Source organism: Camelus dromedarius, chromosome 31 (genome assembly GCF_036321535.1).
Source record: "Camelus dromedarius isolate mCamDro1 chromosome 31, mCamDro1.pat, whole genome shotgun sequence".
Taxonomy (NCBI): domain Eukaryota; kingdom Metazoa; phylum Chordata; class Mammalia; order Artiodactyla; family Camelidae; genus Camelus; species Camelus dromedarius.
The window spans coordinates 7,926,837-7,945,263 of NC_087466.1; the positions used below are offsets into that span (position 1 = coordinate 7,926,837).

At 48.0% G+C, this 18,427-nt stretch overlaps 1 protein-coding gene across 2 annotated transcripts in view; it reads right to left on the reverse strand.

Annotated features, from left to right (window-relative positions):
• The window catches only part of SEZ6L (seizure related 6 homolog like), a 160,080-nt gene that overhangs the window by 49,982 nt on the left and 91,671 nt on the right, over positions 1 to 18,427 (reverse strand). For both annotated transcript variants that reach the window (XM_031442946.2, XM_031442945.2), the window contains exons 2-7: positions 13,806 to 14,576; positions 12,864 to 12,997; positions 10,209 to 10,401; positions 8,077 to 8,262; positions 3,943 to 4,108; positions 171 to 337 (exon numbers count right to left, since the gene is read on the reverse strand). In XM_031442946.2, the coding sequence (XP_031298806.2) occupies positions 171 to 337; positions 3,943 to 4,108; positions 8,077 to 8,262; positions 10,209 to 10,401; positions 12,864 to 12,997; positions 13,806 to 14,576 (1,617 nt within the window). The remainder of the gene's footprint in view (positions 1 to 170; positions 338 to 3,942; positions 4,109 to 8,076; positions 8,263 to 10,208; positions 10,402 to 12,863; positions 12,998 to 13,805; positions 14,577 to 18,427) is intronic.

Sequence of the window (18,427 nt, forward strand, 5' to 3'; positions counted from 1 at the left end):
AACCCTGCGGAGGTGGCTTTTGGAAGTCCAAGGGCCAGTCTAACCACTGCCCCCAGCCCATCCTTAGCAGGTCAGATTTGTACCTCCCAGGGCCCAGGCCCAGCCCCACCATGCTTCCCCCACTGCCACACCACCGCTCCAGGAGAGGGGGTGACCCCCGGGACCCTCACCCTCGAACCGGATGTTGAAGGCGGAGGCTGCCCGCGCCTGGTCAGAAGTGAATTCGATGCGGATGGTGTGGCCGTCACTTAGCAGGCCCTCAAAGGGGACGCTCTCGGTTTGGAGGGAGTCATAGAGAAGAGCGGACTTGTTGGTCAGCCCGCTGTAGACCATCATCCTAGCAGTGGGAAAGGAGATGAGGGCCCCTGAGAGTCTTCCTGGGTCAGAGTGTATGCCATGAGACCCCTTCTGGAGATCTATTCCCAGACTCAAATCCTGACTTCACCCCACACTCGCCCAGACGCTCTACTTCATTGAATCAAATTTGTTTCCCTTTCTGTCCAGTGGCTGTCCTAAACTCATGGACTGATTCTGAGGTTGTAAGGAAAGTGATGTGTATGATGTAATGACCAGACTACTTAACTGATACTGATTATTATTACTAATTAAGAAGTTGGGATGGACAGACTAATATCATTCCTGAAATACTGGTACATATAATTAGACAGAGTCCTGGCTTTAATTTTTGATCCGTGCGACTATAGACAAGAACACTTCACATCACTGGGCCTCAGTTTCCTCATCTGTAAAATGGGTACAAGCACACTTACATCAGAGTGTGGGCATTAGACACCATGGGTATAAAGTACCCAGGAGACAGTAGGGGCAAGTCAAGTTTATGAAGCCTTGGACCCTTAACTAGGCTGTGTCTTTGATTCTCATTTCCTAAGAGCATGGTGTGCGGTGTCAGGTGTCCTGATTTCCAGTTCCCAATTCCCCACCACTGAGGTTATCCAAGTCTCAATACCTTTTGGGCCTCAGTTTCCACAACTGTGAAAAGAGGGATCATAATGTCTTCCCTACCTATATTACAAGGGGGCTTTGAGAAAGTAACAGGATAAAGTACCTAAAAAATAAACAGTATTAGACAAAATGTTGTATTCATTTTTACTGTTGGTAAAACCCTTTGATGCTTGACTCTTTGCTAGCCTTGGTATTTTTAAAGAAGTTTTGCAAAAATGGGGAAGAAACCAGTATACAAATTGGATAAATTATTTTTATGGAGTCATTAAACAGGCATTTTTAGCCCTTTGAGTTTTTTTGACTGTGACCCAATAAAGGGTTTATATTATGTTGCCCAGATGAATTGCTAACGTCACCAAAATGCATGAATGTTGGAACCACAGTTTGTTCATTTTGCCGTGCGTCCACTGTGGCTGGGATGAGGAGGGGGCCAGGGAAGAGGCCATTGGCCATCCCAAGAGTGGGGAGGGGCCTCTTCACAATCTTCTGATCCTTGCTGATCCTGTTGTATCTTGGGGACTGTGCCCCAGGACTCCTCTTTCAAAGAAACAAGGTCTTTGGCAAAGAGGGTTGCCCTGGAGGAAACCCCCCAAATCTCAAAATCTCTATAGTCAATTAATCTTCTTAAAAATAGGAATTTTCTAGCTATGTTCTCTAGAATGTCTGAAATGATAATAAGTTTTATCTCAAATCTATATATAATCTGTGGTCAAATGGGTTTGGGAAATGCTGGGTTAAGTAAGAATTAAACATTTTTTTCCCTTGCAGGACTTGTCAGTGCCTTTGCCAGTTAATATGCATTAGTACCTACCGAGATAGGGATACGGTGTCTTCCAAACATGTTTGACCAGGGAACCCACATTTTACACTGCATATTATGGGACAGGAATTTAGAAAGACCTCATTTTGAGGGGAGATCATCTTAAAATCTTTCTTCATATCTCTAGTCTACTCAAAATCCTTCTACGGCTCCCCATAGCTTATAGAAGTAGCCTGGCACCCAAAGCCCTTCAGATGACCCCAACTGACCTCTACATCTTTGCCCACTCCTCACTCCTATTCTCCCTGCTTGAGATACTCCATCACCTCCATCACCCAGTGTATTTTTGGATTCCCTGTTCAAATTACTTTCCAAGGTTTAGATCAAGGCCCTATTTCTTATGTGGAGCCTTATCTACCTCTAACCTCTTACAACTGTGCCATTTTAGCTGTTTTTCCTCAATAAAGTCCACGGAGAAAGTTAATAGAAATTAACTTTTCCTCTTTGCCTTCATTTTATGTGTGTGTGTGTGTGTCTGCACGTGCGGGCGTGCGTATGTGTGCACATGCGCTAATCTTTAACCTTGATAAACTACTCCAAACTTCTTTCCCTATGGATACACTTGAGAACTGGTTTCCCCTAGTGGCTGTCAACTCCTACCTTTCATAAACCTGTGTGTGTGTGTGTTTGGCACATTTATCAGGATTTAATAAACTTTCAGAAAATACCTACTTTGGTTAATTTTTTCTCTCTCTACTCATTCTTGCTGTCTGGTATAAATGTAAGCTTGGTTTATTCCTAGCACCACTCAGAAGAGGCCAATCAGAGGTCTGAGTTTTAGAAAGTGTTCATCACTGAGGGTTCCCGGGTCTTGCTTCTCAATCAGTCTCTAGGGGGAAAGACTGAGCATCTGATATTCTTAAGGGGTTCCTGAGGTCCTTCTGATGCTGCTGGGAAGCCATGTTCTGAAGCCCCTGTTCTACACCTTGTACTTTAAAGCAGTGATTTGTTGGTGTGCAGTTGTTCAGGATAAAGTTGGACTACTTGGAGGGAAGTGGAGTCCAGAGTTGGGTAAATTATTTAGTTGTCTGATATTTTCTCTTGGAATCCTTTCCTAAAGAGGTTAATGGTCGAGGTTTGAAGCTTCAAAGAAGCCAGAGTGCTATAATTCTAAGATCACAGCCTGATAGATCCCAGAATTCTAAGGTGCTGGCAGTCTAGCAAATGCTGTCAGTGCCCAACCCATATCCCCTCAGCACTCATTAGTCACCTATTTTCTGCTGGCTTCCAGAGTCTCTGAGAACCAGCCAGCTCAAACAGGCAACGTTGGGGAGTCAGAGTGCCCAGGATGGATGTTGGGGTGGAGGTGGATAAATACCCCAGCTCCCTCACTCTGTGCTAGGAACACTCTGAACCCTGCTCAACACAGCTTCCCAGAGGTCCCCAGGAGATAAGAGCCCCAGTTGTCTCCACAGTAACACATTCTGTACCTACTCCCTTTCCTTTTCTGCTCACTTTCCTAGTGCTTTCTAGGATCGGCTCCCAAAAAAACCTCTTTCTCTCACATCCTTGTCACCATGTCTGTTTCCAAGGGAACTCAATCTGGGACAGCACGTCAAAGCTGCTAAGGTCTTAATTTTCTAGGACATTCCAGAATATTCTAGAGTAAGTTCTCAGGTTAGTAAAGTTTTAAGATTCTGGATTCTGTGCACATTACCTAACATCTACAGACGTGCTCTGGGTGACATGTTGTCTTGTATCCTCTCTAGTTCCTTCATGTGCGTAAATCTGTTTTTTAATCTCAACTTCCTATCATACCAGGAACTAAAGTTCCCTACTTCTCTCCTGTTCTCCATGGAGCCTAATTCATGACTAGGAGAAGGTACGCAGTAAACATTACCTCCTTGTTCAACTGCAAAAAGGGATGTGCAGGAGGAAAGATGAGGAAGTGAAACGTGGGGGAGCTGGATTCCCTTCCCGCCTCTCCCCCTGCCCTCTGTGACTGGGGCAAGGCCCTCTCCCTCTGTACACCTTAGTTTCCTTACATGTACAAGGAGAGTTTGAAGCTGATGGTCCCTAATATCCTTGCCACCCTCCCCAGCTCTCCCTTTTTTGACTTCCATGAGCCACCGTTTTAGCCATTTCAAGACTCCAAATCCCTTGCCGCTTGCTAACACTCTGGGAGAGAACGAGGCTGTCTGGGGGCCCTTGGAGGTTACCTGTCCTTCTCGTGCAGCGACAGCCTCTCAAAGTGCAGATGCAGCTTCTGACCCTCTGGAGCTTCAATCATCCACACACAGAGCTGGCTCCCGTTGGTACTTCCCGAGTGACTCGGGGAGAGGACGCGGCCGATGGTGGCATTATGCACAGCCCCTCCACAAGGGGCTGGGGCCAGAGAGTGGTGGTGGGGGGGTGATGAGAGGAGAGAGAGACACAGAGAGAGAGAGAGAGAAAGTGAGAGTTTCATCCTTCCCCGATCCCCACCTCTTAGTGGAAGAAGCAGGTGGGGACGAGGGGAACCATGGGAAAGGCCTGCCCCCGAAAGAAGTTCATCCTGTCTGACAGCGGATCTAATTCCACGATTGGAACCATCATCGTGTGAGCTCCACGGTAGGAAGGAATGACTGCGATTTAAGGATTCTTCCAAGGTGCTGCCTGTGCCATTTCTTAAGTATAAAACGGTAATCAAGAAAGACACAAACAGGCAGTTCACAGAAGAAGAAATGTACTTTTAGGTACTTAGTAAGCACTAAAATATCCAGCCTCACTAATAACAAAAGAAATGCAAATCTAAACTGTATTCTATTTTCGTGCACTTAATTGGTCAAGATAAAAAGCAACAGTAAACCAGAGATGGCACAGGTGATGGGAAACGGTCACTCTCATTCAGGCCTGGTTAGAATGCAAATTGCTATGACCTTTCAGGAGAGCAATTTCGTGAAACATCTAGAAAGTATGTTCAAATACTCTGACCTAGTAATTAAGGTTCTGGGAATTCACCTTAAGAAAAGATTTAGAGAGTTTCACAAAAATGTGTGAATGAGGATGTTCACTGCTAGACTGTTTCTAAGAGCCAAAGGTGAGAAATAACGTGAACGTCCACGTACAGATACTTGGTGATATACATACACTCCATTCATACAGTTTTTAAAAAACTACGTTCCCAAAGAATACTTGAGAATATAGGAAATACATAAATACAGAAAATAGAGGAAAATGCACACTATATTTTAAGTGGAGAAAAAGACAAGTTGGAAGATGGTCCACCATTTCCTATTTCAGTGAGCTACATGCATGGATCAATTGAGAACAGGCATATAAAAGTGATTTGCTACAATCTTCAACATGTTCATATTTCTTGGATTTTTTTTTACCAGAGTCATATATTACTTTTACCATAAAAATTCAATAAATATTAAAAAGTGATTTGTGAACCAGGAAGAGTTATTCAAACGTGGGAAAGCAGGGACACAGAAAACAAACTTATGGTTACCAGGACCGTAAGGAGGAAAGGAGGGTAGAGGAATAAATTGGGAGTTTGAGATTTATAAATACAAATTATTATATATAAAATAGATAAACAGCAGGGTCCTACTGTATAGCACGGGGAACTATATTTGAAACCTTGTAATGGCCTATAGTGAAAAAGAATATGCAGAGAATATATACGTAAAACTGAATCATTATGCTGTACACAAAAAATTAACATGTCATTGTAAACCGACTATACTTCAATAAAAAGACAAACAAACAAAAAAACAATGTGGGAAGGTAGTCTTTTCCTTATTCTGAAGAAATATTTGACTGTCATTAAATGTTTGTTGAATGACTGCATGACTAATAAGGAATCGCATAGATGAGAAAGGCAGTCAGCTTCCTTCTCTACTCTGGACTCTGCTGTGACCTACAGCAAAGACACAGCCAAGAAGTCTGGTACTTCTTTCAGACCATGGACAGAGCACTGGGTCACTCTCTCTCCAGGCTGCCTCCTCCTTCCACACCCACAACCCTATTTCCATCCTAAAGAGGAGGTTCAAATCTGGCCAGTGCCACTTACCTGCTACGGATCTAGGACAAGTCCCTGAAGCTCTCTGAACCTCTAGTTCACTGTAAAATGGTAACAATAATTCCACCCTCCTTATAGGACCGTGGTGAGAAATCAATGAAACATTGCACGTAGAGAGCTTGGTGCCACCCCGGCACAGAGAAGGTGCTCAAAATGTAACCAGCATGACTGCCCTATAGCTCAGGAGCTGAGGAGATGGGGGATGCTGTCCCTGGTAGGGGGGCGCCGGCCATCTGTCCTCCCTGAGATGCCTTTCATTTGTTGCCTCTCTGCTCCCTTCCTTGCCTTATTAAGCTGCCTGATGACTCTGTTTGGCTTCAATTTACCAGCCATGGCTCCCCATCCATCTTTCTTAGCACAAATTGAGGCTTAATTCCTCTCTTAACACATAGATAAAAATTAACGCGAGGGAGCATGGAGACCAACTGACCTATGGTTTGGATTTTTTTTTCCTTTGTTAAAAAAAAAAGAAGAAAAATTCTGAAGGGCCTTGGGGGAACAATACTGCAACAACTAAATCTCAGAATTTATCATCAGCTCTCATTTGCATTTTCAGTTCCATTGACTATGAACACCTGGAGGGCAAGGATAATGTTTTCTTATTCCCAGTCTTCTCCTTGTACATGGCTCATGGCCTGGCACATAGTAGGTTCTCAGCCAACGTGGGCAGCCTGTACTCTCCGGCCATGGTCAGGACTCTTGAGAATCTAGTAGGGTTTTGCTCTCTTGATAACTGAAGGTGGTCAACGTTATGGCCACTGGAGCAGGGACAGTGTGGTAGGGCCCAGTGTTTCTCAATCTATAATGTGCACATGAACCACAAAAGGAGTATGTTACATGTAGATTTTGATTTGCTTGGTTTTATGGGGCCCAGGACCATGTGTTTCTAATAATCTCACTGGTCTGCAGACTGCACTTCGAGTAGTGAAGGTGTAAGGGAAAGAACTCAGGAGAGGAGGATTCTGGACTCAGTTAAACTTCTATCTGGTGACTTTGAGCAAGTGACTTCACCTCCATGAGCCTCAATTTACTCATCTGTAAAATGGGGATAATGCGTCCCACCACATAGGATTGCTGTGAGGATACAGACTGGACACAAAATACGGCAGCGGTCACATCAAAAGCACAAGCAACAAACAAACAAAAAATAGATAAGACAGATTTGGTCAAAATTAAAAACTTGTCTGCACCAGAGGACACTATCAAGAAGTGAAGAGACAATCCACAGAGTGGGAGAAAATAGTTGCCAACTGTGTATTTGACAAAGATCTAGTACCCAAAACATATAAAGAACTCTGACAACTCAAGAAAAAGACAAATGACCAAATTTTAAAAAAATGGGCGAGGGGCTTGAATAGACATTTCTCCTAGAAGATATACAAATGGCCAAGAAGCATGTGAGAAGATACAATATCGTTAGCTGCCAGGAAAATGTAAATCAAAAATCACGGCAAAATACCTTCACACCCACTAGCATGGCTGTAATAATAAAAAGCAAACGTGGAAAGCAGCAAGTGCTGGTGAGGATGTGGAGAGACTGGCACTCTTGTATGCGGCAGGTTGTAAAGTAAAATGGGGCAGCCACTGTGGAAAACAGTTTGATGGTGTAAGGTCACCTTCAAAAGTTAAACATGGAATTCCCATGTGACTCAGCAATTCCACTCCTGGGTATGTACCCGAGAGAAATGAAGACCTACGTCCCCACAAAAACGTGTACACAAATGTTCACAGTGGCATCATTCATAACGCCCCCAAAGTGGAAACAACTCAAACATCCACCGACGAATGAACAGATAAAACGTGGCCTATCCGTATCATGGAATATTATTCAGCCATAAAAAAGACTGAAGTTCTAATACATGCTACAAGCAAGGACGCACTTTGAAAATACTGTGCTAACTGAAACAAGCCAGACACCAAAGATCACATATGGTGTGATTCCATTTACATGAAATGTCCAGAATAGGCAACTCTGTAGAGACAGAAAGCATACTGGTGTTTGTCAGGGGCTCGGTGGAGGGAAAAATGGGGAGTGACTGCTAATGGGTACAGCGTGTCCTTTTGCAGGTGATAACGGTGATGGTTGTGTAACATTGTGAATGTACTAAACATCATTAATGGTCAATCTTAGGTCATGTGCATTTTATCACATAACAGAGCTTTAAATAGTAGCAGAGATTTGTATTTGGAGGTCTCTTCCCCTAAGGTCAATCTTAATACCCTGGGGGCTGACCTCCCCCCTCCTCGTGGACCAGCCGCGTTTGGTCTGGCTGAGGCTGGCGTGTACCTGAGCACACGGGCTCCGGGCTGCTCCAGTGGGGCTTGGAGGCATTGATGCACGTCAGTGTCTCGGCTCCCTGCAGCTCATAGCCCAGGTGGCAGTGGAAGTGGGCCACCCCGCCCGAGTGCAGGCCCATCACCGTGACGTCCCCGTAGTCTGGCCGGCGGGGAAAGTTGCAGCTCAGCATGAAGGCTGGGCAGAAATGCAGAGGTAGATGGTTATCTCTCAGAGAGGGAACAGAGAACGTGACCCACATCCTGGGAGCTGATTTGTGCTGAGGAAAAAGGATAAGGCCCCTGGGGACCCCGGAGCTCTGGAGGTGGGTATTTTTGTGACTCGGGTTGATCATATGGTGTATGTGGTGCTGAGATGGCCAGATTGGCGCTTTTCCTAGGCTCAAAGCTCCCCACCCTGCCTAGCCAGAGACAGTAGATTTGGGGTGAAAAATGTGTGTCCCATACCTCACTGGAGCCTCTCTCCACGTGGACATAGAATGACTTTCTCCTTGAGCACAGGAGGGGTGGGGTTGCCCAGCTGGTTAGTCCCACCTGCACGAACATCTTAGGTGTTTGTTTCAAATGCAGGTTCTTGGACCAGAGTTGGAATAACTAGTTCCTCAGGAAATGCCAAGGATATGAAAGCTTGAAAACAACTGTCCTGGGAGGTAAGGGCTTGGACTCTGGGGGAGACCAATGTGAGTTTATGTTCTTCACTCCATCACTTAGAAACGGTGAAGAAACCATTCATCCATCACTTGAGAAAGTGACACAGTGCCCTGACCTTCACTCTCCGCATCTTGCTGGTGGAGTCAATAATGGTCCCTACCTCATGGTAGGTGGTAAGGATTAAACGGGAAATGCTGAAAAAGAGCCTCCTTAACTCAATGTCTGGTGCACAGTGCTCGCCGGATGGGGGTGGTAGAAGGGCGTGTGTGGCCGCATTGCGCTCAAGCTTCATTTTCACAAGAGGATGCTAAACCCATCCTAGCTCCGCCCCCTAGACTCTGGTCTGATTTCTCCTGCAGCCTAGGACACCTGCATTCCCAGTACTCATTAGAAGGACCAAATTCAAGTTCATGTCTCAACACACTATTTTCTTTTCCATTTTTAAATTAACAAAGACCAGAGAGCGCAGTCTCCATCTTGAGAAGGTGTGATGACATAGACACTCTATATAGTCGTCCATCTGTTTCAGAAACATCCAAGGGGAAATTTTTAAATGAATTGTTTTTTTCTGGATGTTTGGTCAATGTGACATAAATGTGGATGGTTTTCAGCATCCCGAGCTGTGGCTAAGAGCTCCTGGTAAGGGAAGTAACCCGAGGCTGGGGAACCGCCCAGGAGGTGGGGAATTGGGATGACATTGAAGAAGAGAGAGAAGGAAGAGGGAGTGGAGGGTGGGTATGAAGACAGGGAGAGGAGGAAAGGAAGGAAGGAAGGAAGCAAGAAAAGGGGCAGCAGAGGGAAGGGAAAGAGAAGAGAAAGGTGAACAGAAAGCAAAAGAGGGGAGAATGGAAGACAGACAAAAAGGAAAGAAATAGTGGAGGAGGAGGAAAAAGAGGGGCGGACCCCGGCGGCAGAGGCTCTCGACCAGAAACCCACAGACGCATGGGACCCATGTACCAAATTCAGGAGCCATGAACTTGAATGGGGAAGGGGGCTTGCTTATTTTTCATTAACCTTTAACTCAGACGGTGGTGCTTCCCTTCAATCATGAACGCAGGCAACGCACTGTAACCTCATCACAGAACCTGCGACTCTGTCACCGAGGGAAACAGCAGATACTTTCCTATCAAAATGAGTATCTTGACATATTTCTTCTGCTTCTCAGTACTGTGAAATTACAGTAATTATCACAGCTGCTGGGAAATATTATTTCATGTGTTAATAAAAGAAGCACATAGATGCTGATATCACAGATGAAAACAGTATTTTGACAACTGCTATTCAATAGGGCTGGTTTCCTTTTTAATTGTGTATGTTTTATTTTATGCTCTTAAAAACATAAATCAAGGGAGGGGTCCATAGATGTGACCAAACTGCCAGAGGGGGCCCCTGGCACCACAAGGGTGAGAACCCTAGGCTCCAGAGGGAAACTGAGACAAGAGTTCCGTGCCGGCAGCCCCGGCCCGGTCCTACCCTGGTAGTGCAGCTGGAAGGTCCCCAGGCCGTCGTCCTGGAAGGTCCGGAAGTAGACGGAGATGGTATTGGTGGGGCTCCGGATTACCTGCCCCTCCACCAGGAGGGTGTGGTTGGCCAGAACAGTCAGGGAGGGGCCGTCCACCCCGCGGATGGAAAGCAGCTCCCCTTCGGACAGGTTCACGCTCTTTACCTGGGGATGAACAGGGGCAGACAGACAGAACCTGAGTCGTGTTTAAGACAGGACCCTGGGTTGGGGGTGTAGAGCTCAGTGCCAGAGCGCGTGCTTAGCACGAACGAGGTCCTGGGTTCAATCCCCAGCACCTCCATTTACAAAAACAGACAAAATTTTTTTTTTTAAGTTTAAAACTTAAAAAAAAGACAGCCCCCACCCCCACCCCAGGCTTTGAGGCTACCAGCACAGCAACCTACCCCTCCTCCAACCGGCCCTGGGTCCACGGGGAAGACAGGCCCCAAGCCCCAGCCCTGGGAACATCTGGAGCCCTGGGAACACCTAGGCCCCCTTCCTGTCCCTAAAGGGCTAAGGGGACAGAGTGAAACCAAGCTGCAGGGTGGAGGCACTGTAAGGGTCTGTGAGCCCCCTTAGCTGGGTCCCACGAGACAGGCTTCCGGATGCTGGCAGCCGAGAGACTCTCCTGGACATTATTTTTCAGCATGTGCCTCAAGTCCCATCTCCAGGGAGACAGAAGAAGGCCTTTCACCAGAACATAAGTTCCAGGGAGGTGGGAAAATTTCCATGTTGCTCAGGGTCCCCAGTGCCTAAAATAGTGCCTGGCACATGGCAGGTGCTCAATAAATATTCATAGAACGGCTGAATACATTCTTGCCCCAGCTGGTGAGGGAGTGAGGGGGCCTCATCTCTAGAACTTTCTCATCCTCCCCAGTGGTGGCTTCAGTGGCAGAGCTCCCTCCAAGAACCGTGTACTTGGTCTGCTAAGTCCATTTTCCAGGCTTGAGAGACAAAGAATGGAGATGTTTTACTTACACACAAGGACAAATGGAGCCATGGGTCAGGTGGGGCCTTTAGTCCCCAGTGCCCATTTTGAACATTTCTGCTTCTCCTAGTGGGGCCTGGAACCCCAAACCCTCTGTCTCTTGTCTAAGCAAGGCAGGCATTACCCACAAGCCTTTCCTTTTTCGGAGCAAACACCTTTCTCTTCTCTTTGATGAACTCCTACTCATCCACTGAAGCCCCACTAACACTGCCCTCCATTGTGAGACCTTCCCTGACTGCCAAGAAACTTGCCTGTCCCTCCACCACGATTTTTACAACATCTGCTATAAACACTACTAGAGACCTTTTCAAAAGGCATCCCAGGGTCTTCTGTGTGTGCCTATCTCAGTCACAAAACAGTGAGACAGTCCTTTAGGGCAGACACTGCATCAGTTTTTGCACACCATCCTGTCCCCTAGTGTCAACTGCTGTGATTGGTATATAGTAGGTGCTCAGTGAAGGAATTCTATGGTGCCTGATACAGAGCTGTGTACAGCATGCGACACAGAGTGGGTCTCTTCAAGTGGAGGAAAGTGTTCATTCAGTTCCAGAATCAGAGGGACTGCAACTGTTCTCTGGCTGAATTCCATGAACATTCATTGAGTACCTACTACGTGCCACACGTTGTGGTAAGCTCTGGGGGTTGCAAGGACCATGAACTCTGTTGAGAGGCTTCTCTTTTATCCTCCCTATACAAACAGAAAGTCTTTTTAAAGTAACATTCTGCTTAGGCCATACAACTGACTGTGCCTCAAGACTTCTGGTGACTCTTTATTGCCCATTAGAAAAAGGTACATGTCCAGCCCTTTAACCTTGGCCTGGAAGGGTCTGCCACCACGTGGTACTGGCCCCCATTTCTGGCTTCACTTCCATCCTTTCCTCGGCGGGGCAGTGAAAAGGACAGTTCACCACTCCCCAGGACAGCTCCTCAGTTCATGTAGAAAAGGACCTCTAAAGATGGGGTGGTTGGTGAGGGGTGGCCTGGAACCAGGGAGGGGATAATTGGTAACATGCATTGAGCGCCCTCTCTGTCTCCCCTAGGCTCTGGGTGGATGCTCTCTGTGCATTGTCATATTTATCCTTCACTGAGACTCTGTACAGTAGCAACATTTTCATCTCTGTTTTACTGATGAGGAAACCGAGGCTCGGAGAGATGAATGACATCCCTTGCCCAAAGCCAAGCAGCATTACTGGTAGAGCTGGGACTTAAAACTCAGCTGTTTGAGCACTATGCCAATCTGCTTTTCTGTTTTTAGTTCCCAGGCAAAAGTTTAGCAAACAAATGAACCAGGTGGGGCTTCCATGAGTGAGTGTGTGTGTGTGTGTGTGTGTGTGTGTGTGTGTGTGTGTGTGTGTTTGATAAATTTGATAAGCAGGGTATCAGAGGACTTTCCTTCTGGGTTTAATGTCTCACAATTTATCAACACATCCTCTTGCTTCCATGTATGCTAAGCTATTTCCAGCTGTGCACTGAGTTGGGAACTCCTATTCATCCGCCAAAGCCCAGTTCAAATTGCCACAGTTAGGGAAAAGACAGAACCAAACTAGTTAGGATGATGACACCGATCCTGGCTCAGACAACCCTCCAGAGACTTCCTGCAAGAAGATGCAGCCACCGCAGGGTACCTTTCTGGGCTTACCTGCAGTTCCACTCCGTAACCAGTGTAGACTGTCACATTGTAGGTGCACTCCAGGAAGCTGTTGAGAGGCAATGGTGGGTAATCACTGGAGTCGATGTACCCTTCAGGATCAGAGAAACTCACACTGCAGAGAGCTGGAGGAAAGCACTGTAATTAGGACACGGAGAACAGCTCAGATGGAATCTCTCAGATGGGCTATGGGCTGGAACAGGTCCGCTGGGAATACCTGTGTCCTCCTGGCCCCTCTCCTCCCACTGCTGTTAATTCTTCAGCCCCAGAATCAACTTGCTAATTAAACAGCAACGGTTGGCATGGAATAACGACTTACTACATGTTGCTAAGCACCTCATCAGTCTACAGGGGGGACCCCTGCGTCTTCGGAGGGACTGATATTTTGTTCTCATTTTAGAAATAAGTAAAGCAAAGCTCAGAGAGGGAGAGCATCTGGGTCAAGCTCACACAGCGATCAGGAGTCAAACCCAGAGCTCACACTCTTTAATGAGTGGCCACTTTGCATTTGTCCAAAATTAATGAATGATTGACAGCCGATGTCTCTCTTCTGAGATGGAAAAAAGGATAGAAGAAAGACTGGAACACAGAAGTGCATTTTATCAAGTTCATGGAATGGTAAAAGCAAAAGCGTGGTGGAAGGCTAGGGCCTGCTAGGCAAGCTAAAGGATTCTACTTCAAGGCGACAGGCTGGGAACCACACTCCTGAGCTGTGTGGCCTTGGGCAGGTTGCTTCATGACTTAGGGTCTCAGGTGTCTCATCTCTAAACTGGGGATACTAATTCCGAGTCACAAAGTCAAGCTCATAGTCAGTGCTCCCAGATGGTAACTAATGGTGGGGCGTAGACCTCCCTGGGGCCCCCTCCCCCCCATGCCTGGAGCACAGCGGGTGCCTCACAGCCCCGAGGGCTGGAAGAGTTGGGGGCTGCATACCTGGGGCCTGCTCGGTGGTGATGACCGTGGTGGTAATGATGGTGGACGTCGTGGTCTCCTGGCTCTCCTCTGAGGCCGACCCGGTCAGCTCATTCTCACCTTTGTCCATCAGGGTCATGGGACTGGCGTTCTCAGGGGGAGCCTCGTGGGCCTCCTCGGGCATGGCGGGTGCCCCGGCGTCGGGGTCGGGGCCCTGGGGGAGCGTGTGGGCCAATGGCGACTGCGAGGTGAAGGGGGCGATCTGCAGGGGTGCAGGCGTCGTGGGGACCGCACTTTCCTTCCGCTCCAGCCAGAGGGGCTCCTCCGAGGACAGGGTGCCAGTCTCCTCTCCTGTGGAAGCCAGGTGGTCCAGGTCCCCTGGGGGTTGAGGCTTCTCCGTAGCGGAGGAGAGGAGACCCAGGCCAGGGGATGCTGGCTGGGACCCCACCCTCTGGACCGCTGCTACAGAGGTGGCCTTGGGCCTCAGCTGCATCCTGGCTGAGTTCACCTGCTTGAGCGAAGGCGCCTTCTTCCTCGGCGGGGAGGCGTGCCTGGTGCCCAGCTCCTCCGGAAGTGGAAGCAGTATGGACGGGGCCACTGAGTCTTGAGGCGCGGACGGGACTGTCCCTTCCAACTCAGGCTCATGAAGCTCTTCCCCGAGCTGTGCTGGATTCAGAGGGGCCATGGTCACTCTATCTTCGGGGGTCTCTTGGCTCAGACTGCTGCTCCCCATGGCTCCCGAGGGCAGAAGGTAAGTACCCGAAGGACCAGTGTCTCCCTCCAGTGGCATATCTTGGAAAGAGAACAGACATCAGTTAGCTTGGGGCTGGGGGCTTTAGGTCCTCCACCGGACAGACTCTGAGGGTGGCCCTCCTAAGGTGGCACCCAAGGCTTGCCAGGATGCCAGCACAGTCCAATCAACCAATGCAGGGGGCACCTCGTTTCCTTCTTCCCTTCCTCCCTTCCTTTTCCTGATCATGGATTTGTACGGTTGATCGTGCCCAGTCTGAGCTAAGCGGAAACTGAGAGCACAAGGATCTCACAGTCCAGTTGGGTATGTCCTGGGAGGGGAAGTCAGAAAATAGAAACAATCATATTGCATGTGATAAATGCTATGAAAGAGAGAAGCTTTGTGTGCTAAGAGGACAGAGAGGACAGGCCCCCAACGCAGTCTGTGGGGCAGGACTACCACGTACAGTTGAGCAGATTGTTCACTGCGCAAGGAAATCCCATGAGGAGGAAGAGTGGGACTGTAACCAACCCACAGTCTCTTCCCCAAGCTGTGTGCCCCAACTCAGGGCTATATGGTCCTGGGATCGGGGGAGGAGTTTTGTTTTTGTTTTTACTAAATACACCTAAAAGGGACCTCGTGGGAGACCTAGAAAGATTTGAGTATCCAGAATCCTGAGGCAGGTTTAGTAGAGGTGAGGCTCAGATGAGGGCAAAAGAGGAAGACAAGAGAACAGGCGACAGAGGTGGAGGGTGATTGGAGACAAAGCTGGTGAGGTAGGGAGGTTGGGGCCAGGCTCTGGTGGGCTTTGTATGTCCTGCTTGCTGGCTCCTTGTGATTTATTTTTGTCTTGAAAGTAAAACTACCTAGTAATTGTAAAGAAGGACTGCCGTTTGGCAGAAGCATGCCCCAAAGCAGCTTCATCTACTTATCCGAAACTCAGGGCTGCCAACTGCAAGCTGATAAGTGGCTTTCTCTCTCTGAGCCTCAGCTTCCCCAGCTGTGAAATGGGGCTATTGTCCCATAGATGTTATCATTCAAGAGTTGACATCATTCAGTGTGTTATATGATGTGTATAACACATATGTACCTAGGGGTCCCTCACCGATAGTCAGTGCCTAGCACATGCCAGCTCTGTCATCGTCCTTACTACTGTCATTGCAATCTCTCCTCTCAGCAGGATGCTGGAGCAGTCAGAACATTCCCGATGATGACGATCTCAAGATAGAAAGGAATTATGTCCGGGGGACAAAGGCACTCAGACCGATAGCTGTCCTTGTCGATATTCCACAGAAAGATACTCGCTCAGCATCAGTCTCGGGCCCTTGAGCACTGCCATTTAAATTTATTTCCGCCGCCGCTGGAAAGGTTCATTTACTTTCATGGAGTCGGGGGCAGTGGCTTCATCTGTACAGACTGCAGCCGCCTGCAACTGGCATCGACAGATGTTCCTGCCGCGTAACACTGGTTACCAGCCTGTGCATCCCGGGCTGACCTGGCACTGGGGCAGGAGCGGGCATCAGGGAGGAGAGGGTGTGTGGACGACCTGAGGACAGATCAAGTTCATCCAGGTGCCAGGCAGGTTTCTCAGTCCAAGAAAGGGCCAAGAAGAAGAGCTGAGGCCTTGGAGTTAGACCTGGGTTCAAATCCTGCCTTTTTGACAGTTACTAGCTGGGTGAACGTGGGCAGGTCCATTAAGCCTCTTTTTTGTGTAATAGACATACTCCATTGACTTCGTAGGATCAGATCAGATTGCGCGTCTGTGCAAAAGCTGTGACTTTTATGCTCACAGTGGCCTTTATCAAATGATTGATGCTGACCATCTTTGTGGGCTATTGAGTGAGGAGGTGATGAGACAAAAATAGGAGAGGGTGAGGGTTCAGGACACTTGACTCCGGAGACCCAGCTGTGGATCGATGCACGGAGCTTGGATGCAACCAGGGTTTGGGGGACCCGGTTGACGGTCCTGTCTTGATTACTACTCCCTGTTGTAACAGTGTGGATTCTTCTCTTCTCTCCAACTTCTCTCTCTCTCTGTGTTGAATGGGCAGCTGGACTCGATGGGGCCTAAGGGCCCTTCCCGCTCTGACGTTGATGATTGAAACAACCGGGTAATTGGCAATTATTCTTCGAGCCTGTTGGTAATCCTGCTAAAAAGGGCAAAGTGACAGCCTTGATCCTGACACTGGATTGTGACTTTAGCTGGGTCCTGTGGCTATGTTAATTTCAGCCAGTCTTTTTACAGAATTGTCCCCTTGATCACAAGGGGCTGGATGAGAGGGAGGAAGGAGAGGGTGTGGGAGATCAAGATACTGGGAAGCAAGTTGTTTCAAAGAAGCTGATGAAAGATTATCCACGACACAAAGCATGTCAGTGCGCCTTGGCCACAGTGATAGTGGCAGTGACAACATGTAATTCTTAATGGCTTGACAGAGTGCTGAATACGTGAATTGAGGCATGGGCTAAACGCTTTGTATCTACTGCCTCATTTAATTCGTTCTCCACTTTATTAATTAGAAATTACTACTCGTATTTTATGGGTGGGCAAACAGAAGCTTTGGGGTACTGAGGAACTTTCCAAGGTCATATTGCAAAGCTGAATCAACCTGTCCCCTGTCAACACCCCTCTCTCTAAAGCCTCATTTTGTTTGTGTTTCTGCTAGGTGGGCTACAGTGTTTCTTAAACCCTCCGGATGATAATAGCCCCACCCCTCAACGTGTTCCTTGTGAAAATACGAAGTTTCGGTCTCCCCTGCCAGACCCATCACCCCTGAATCTCCCGGCCTGCTGAGAGCCCACGCGGCCAACAAGAGCAGGAGGAAACACAAGAGAAAGGATCCTGTAGTCAGCTTCCTCCCCACAGTCACTGCTCTCACCCCTGGGGTCCCCGGGGCAAAACCGGTCCCACTCACGGTAGCAATAAAGCGTTTTAGGAAGTCAATCCACGGGACTGAGTCAGCCCTTTCCCACTGAACACCTGGCTGCCGAGAAGAGTTGCATATCCACCGTGTAAATTCACCTCCCTGCCCCTGATGTCCCCTACTCCTCAGAGCTCACACACACTGGGGTCTTGCTGGCTGGCTCCAAACTTAAGACCACGTTGAAGACAGGTGAGTGTCTATCTGTGGTCTGCAATGTGTGCGGCCTTTGAGACCCGGCCTATGTCCTCGGCCAGGACGCTGGCCAGGTGAGTGCCACCTGAAACCAAGTCCCAATTTGAGAATTAGTCCAAATTGGATTCCACAGCCTCAGAGATCCAGAGACTGAACTTGCTTGAATAGGCTGGGTTTTCCTGGGGCTTCCCAGTGACCACTGGGTTGAATTAACTCCTTTTTCTCAGAGCACTTAACTTTTCCAACCATCGTAGTCACATGGGCTGATTTTTCCTTCATCATGTGCGTTCAGTGCCCCACTGGAAGGCTGTCAGTCAGTTAATGAGTGAATGCATTGGGTACTGACTCTCTCTGATGGCTGAAAGTCAACACTCTAGGATATGGTCCCTGCATTCAAGAAGTGAGGAAGGCAGACACATGACATCCCCACATGGGTATCAAACAGAAGAGGCAGAGTTTTAATTAAATACATCCTGATGTTGGTTTCCCCTCTTGAGACAAAACCGAGCAACTGAGCATTTGTTCTGCCGTCCAAGTTGCGGGGTTGGGGGAGGGGGAGGGAGGAACACATCTCTCTCTCTCTTTTTTCTAACTTTGATGGGGAGATGGGAGGTTAGACTTGGAAGCATCCCATTAAAGTCGAAAAACCACAAGTTCTGAAGCTTTGAAGCTGAATATTTGTACCTTAAATGCCGAGCGGCAGTGGAATGACCGGGAATGGCCTGGATTCCAAGTAATACCACATCGTCACACAGGCACCAGAGGGTAGAATGGGACGTGGAGCAAACAAAAGCCGGATG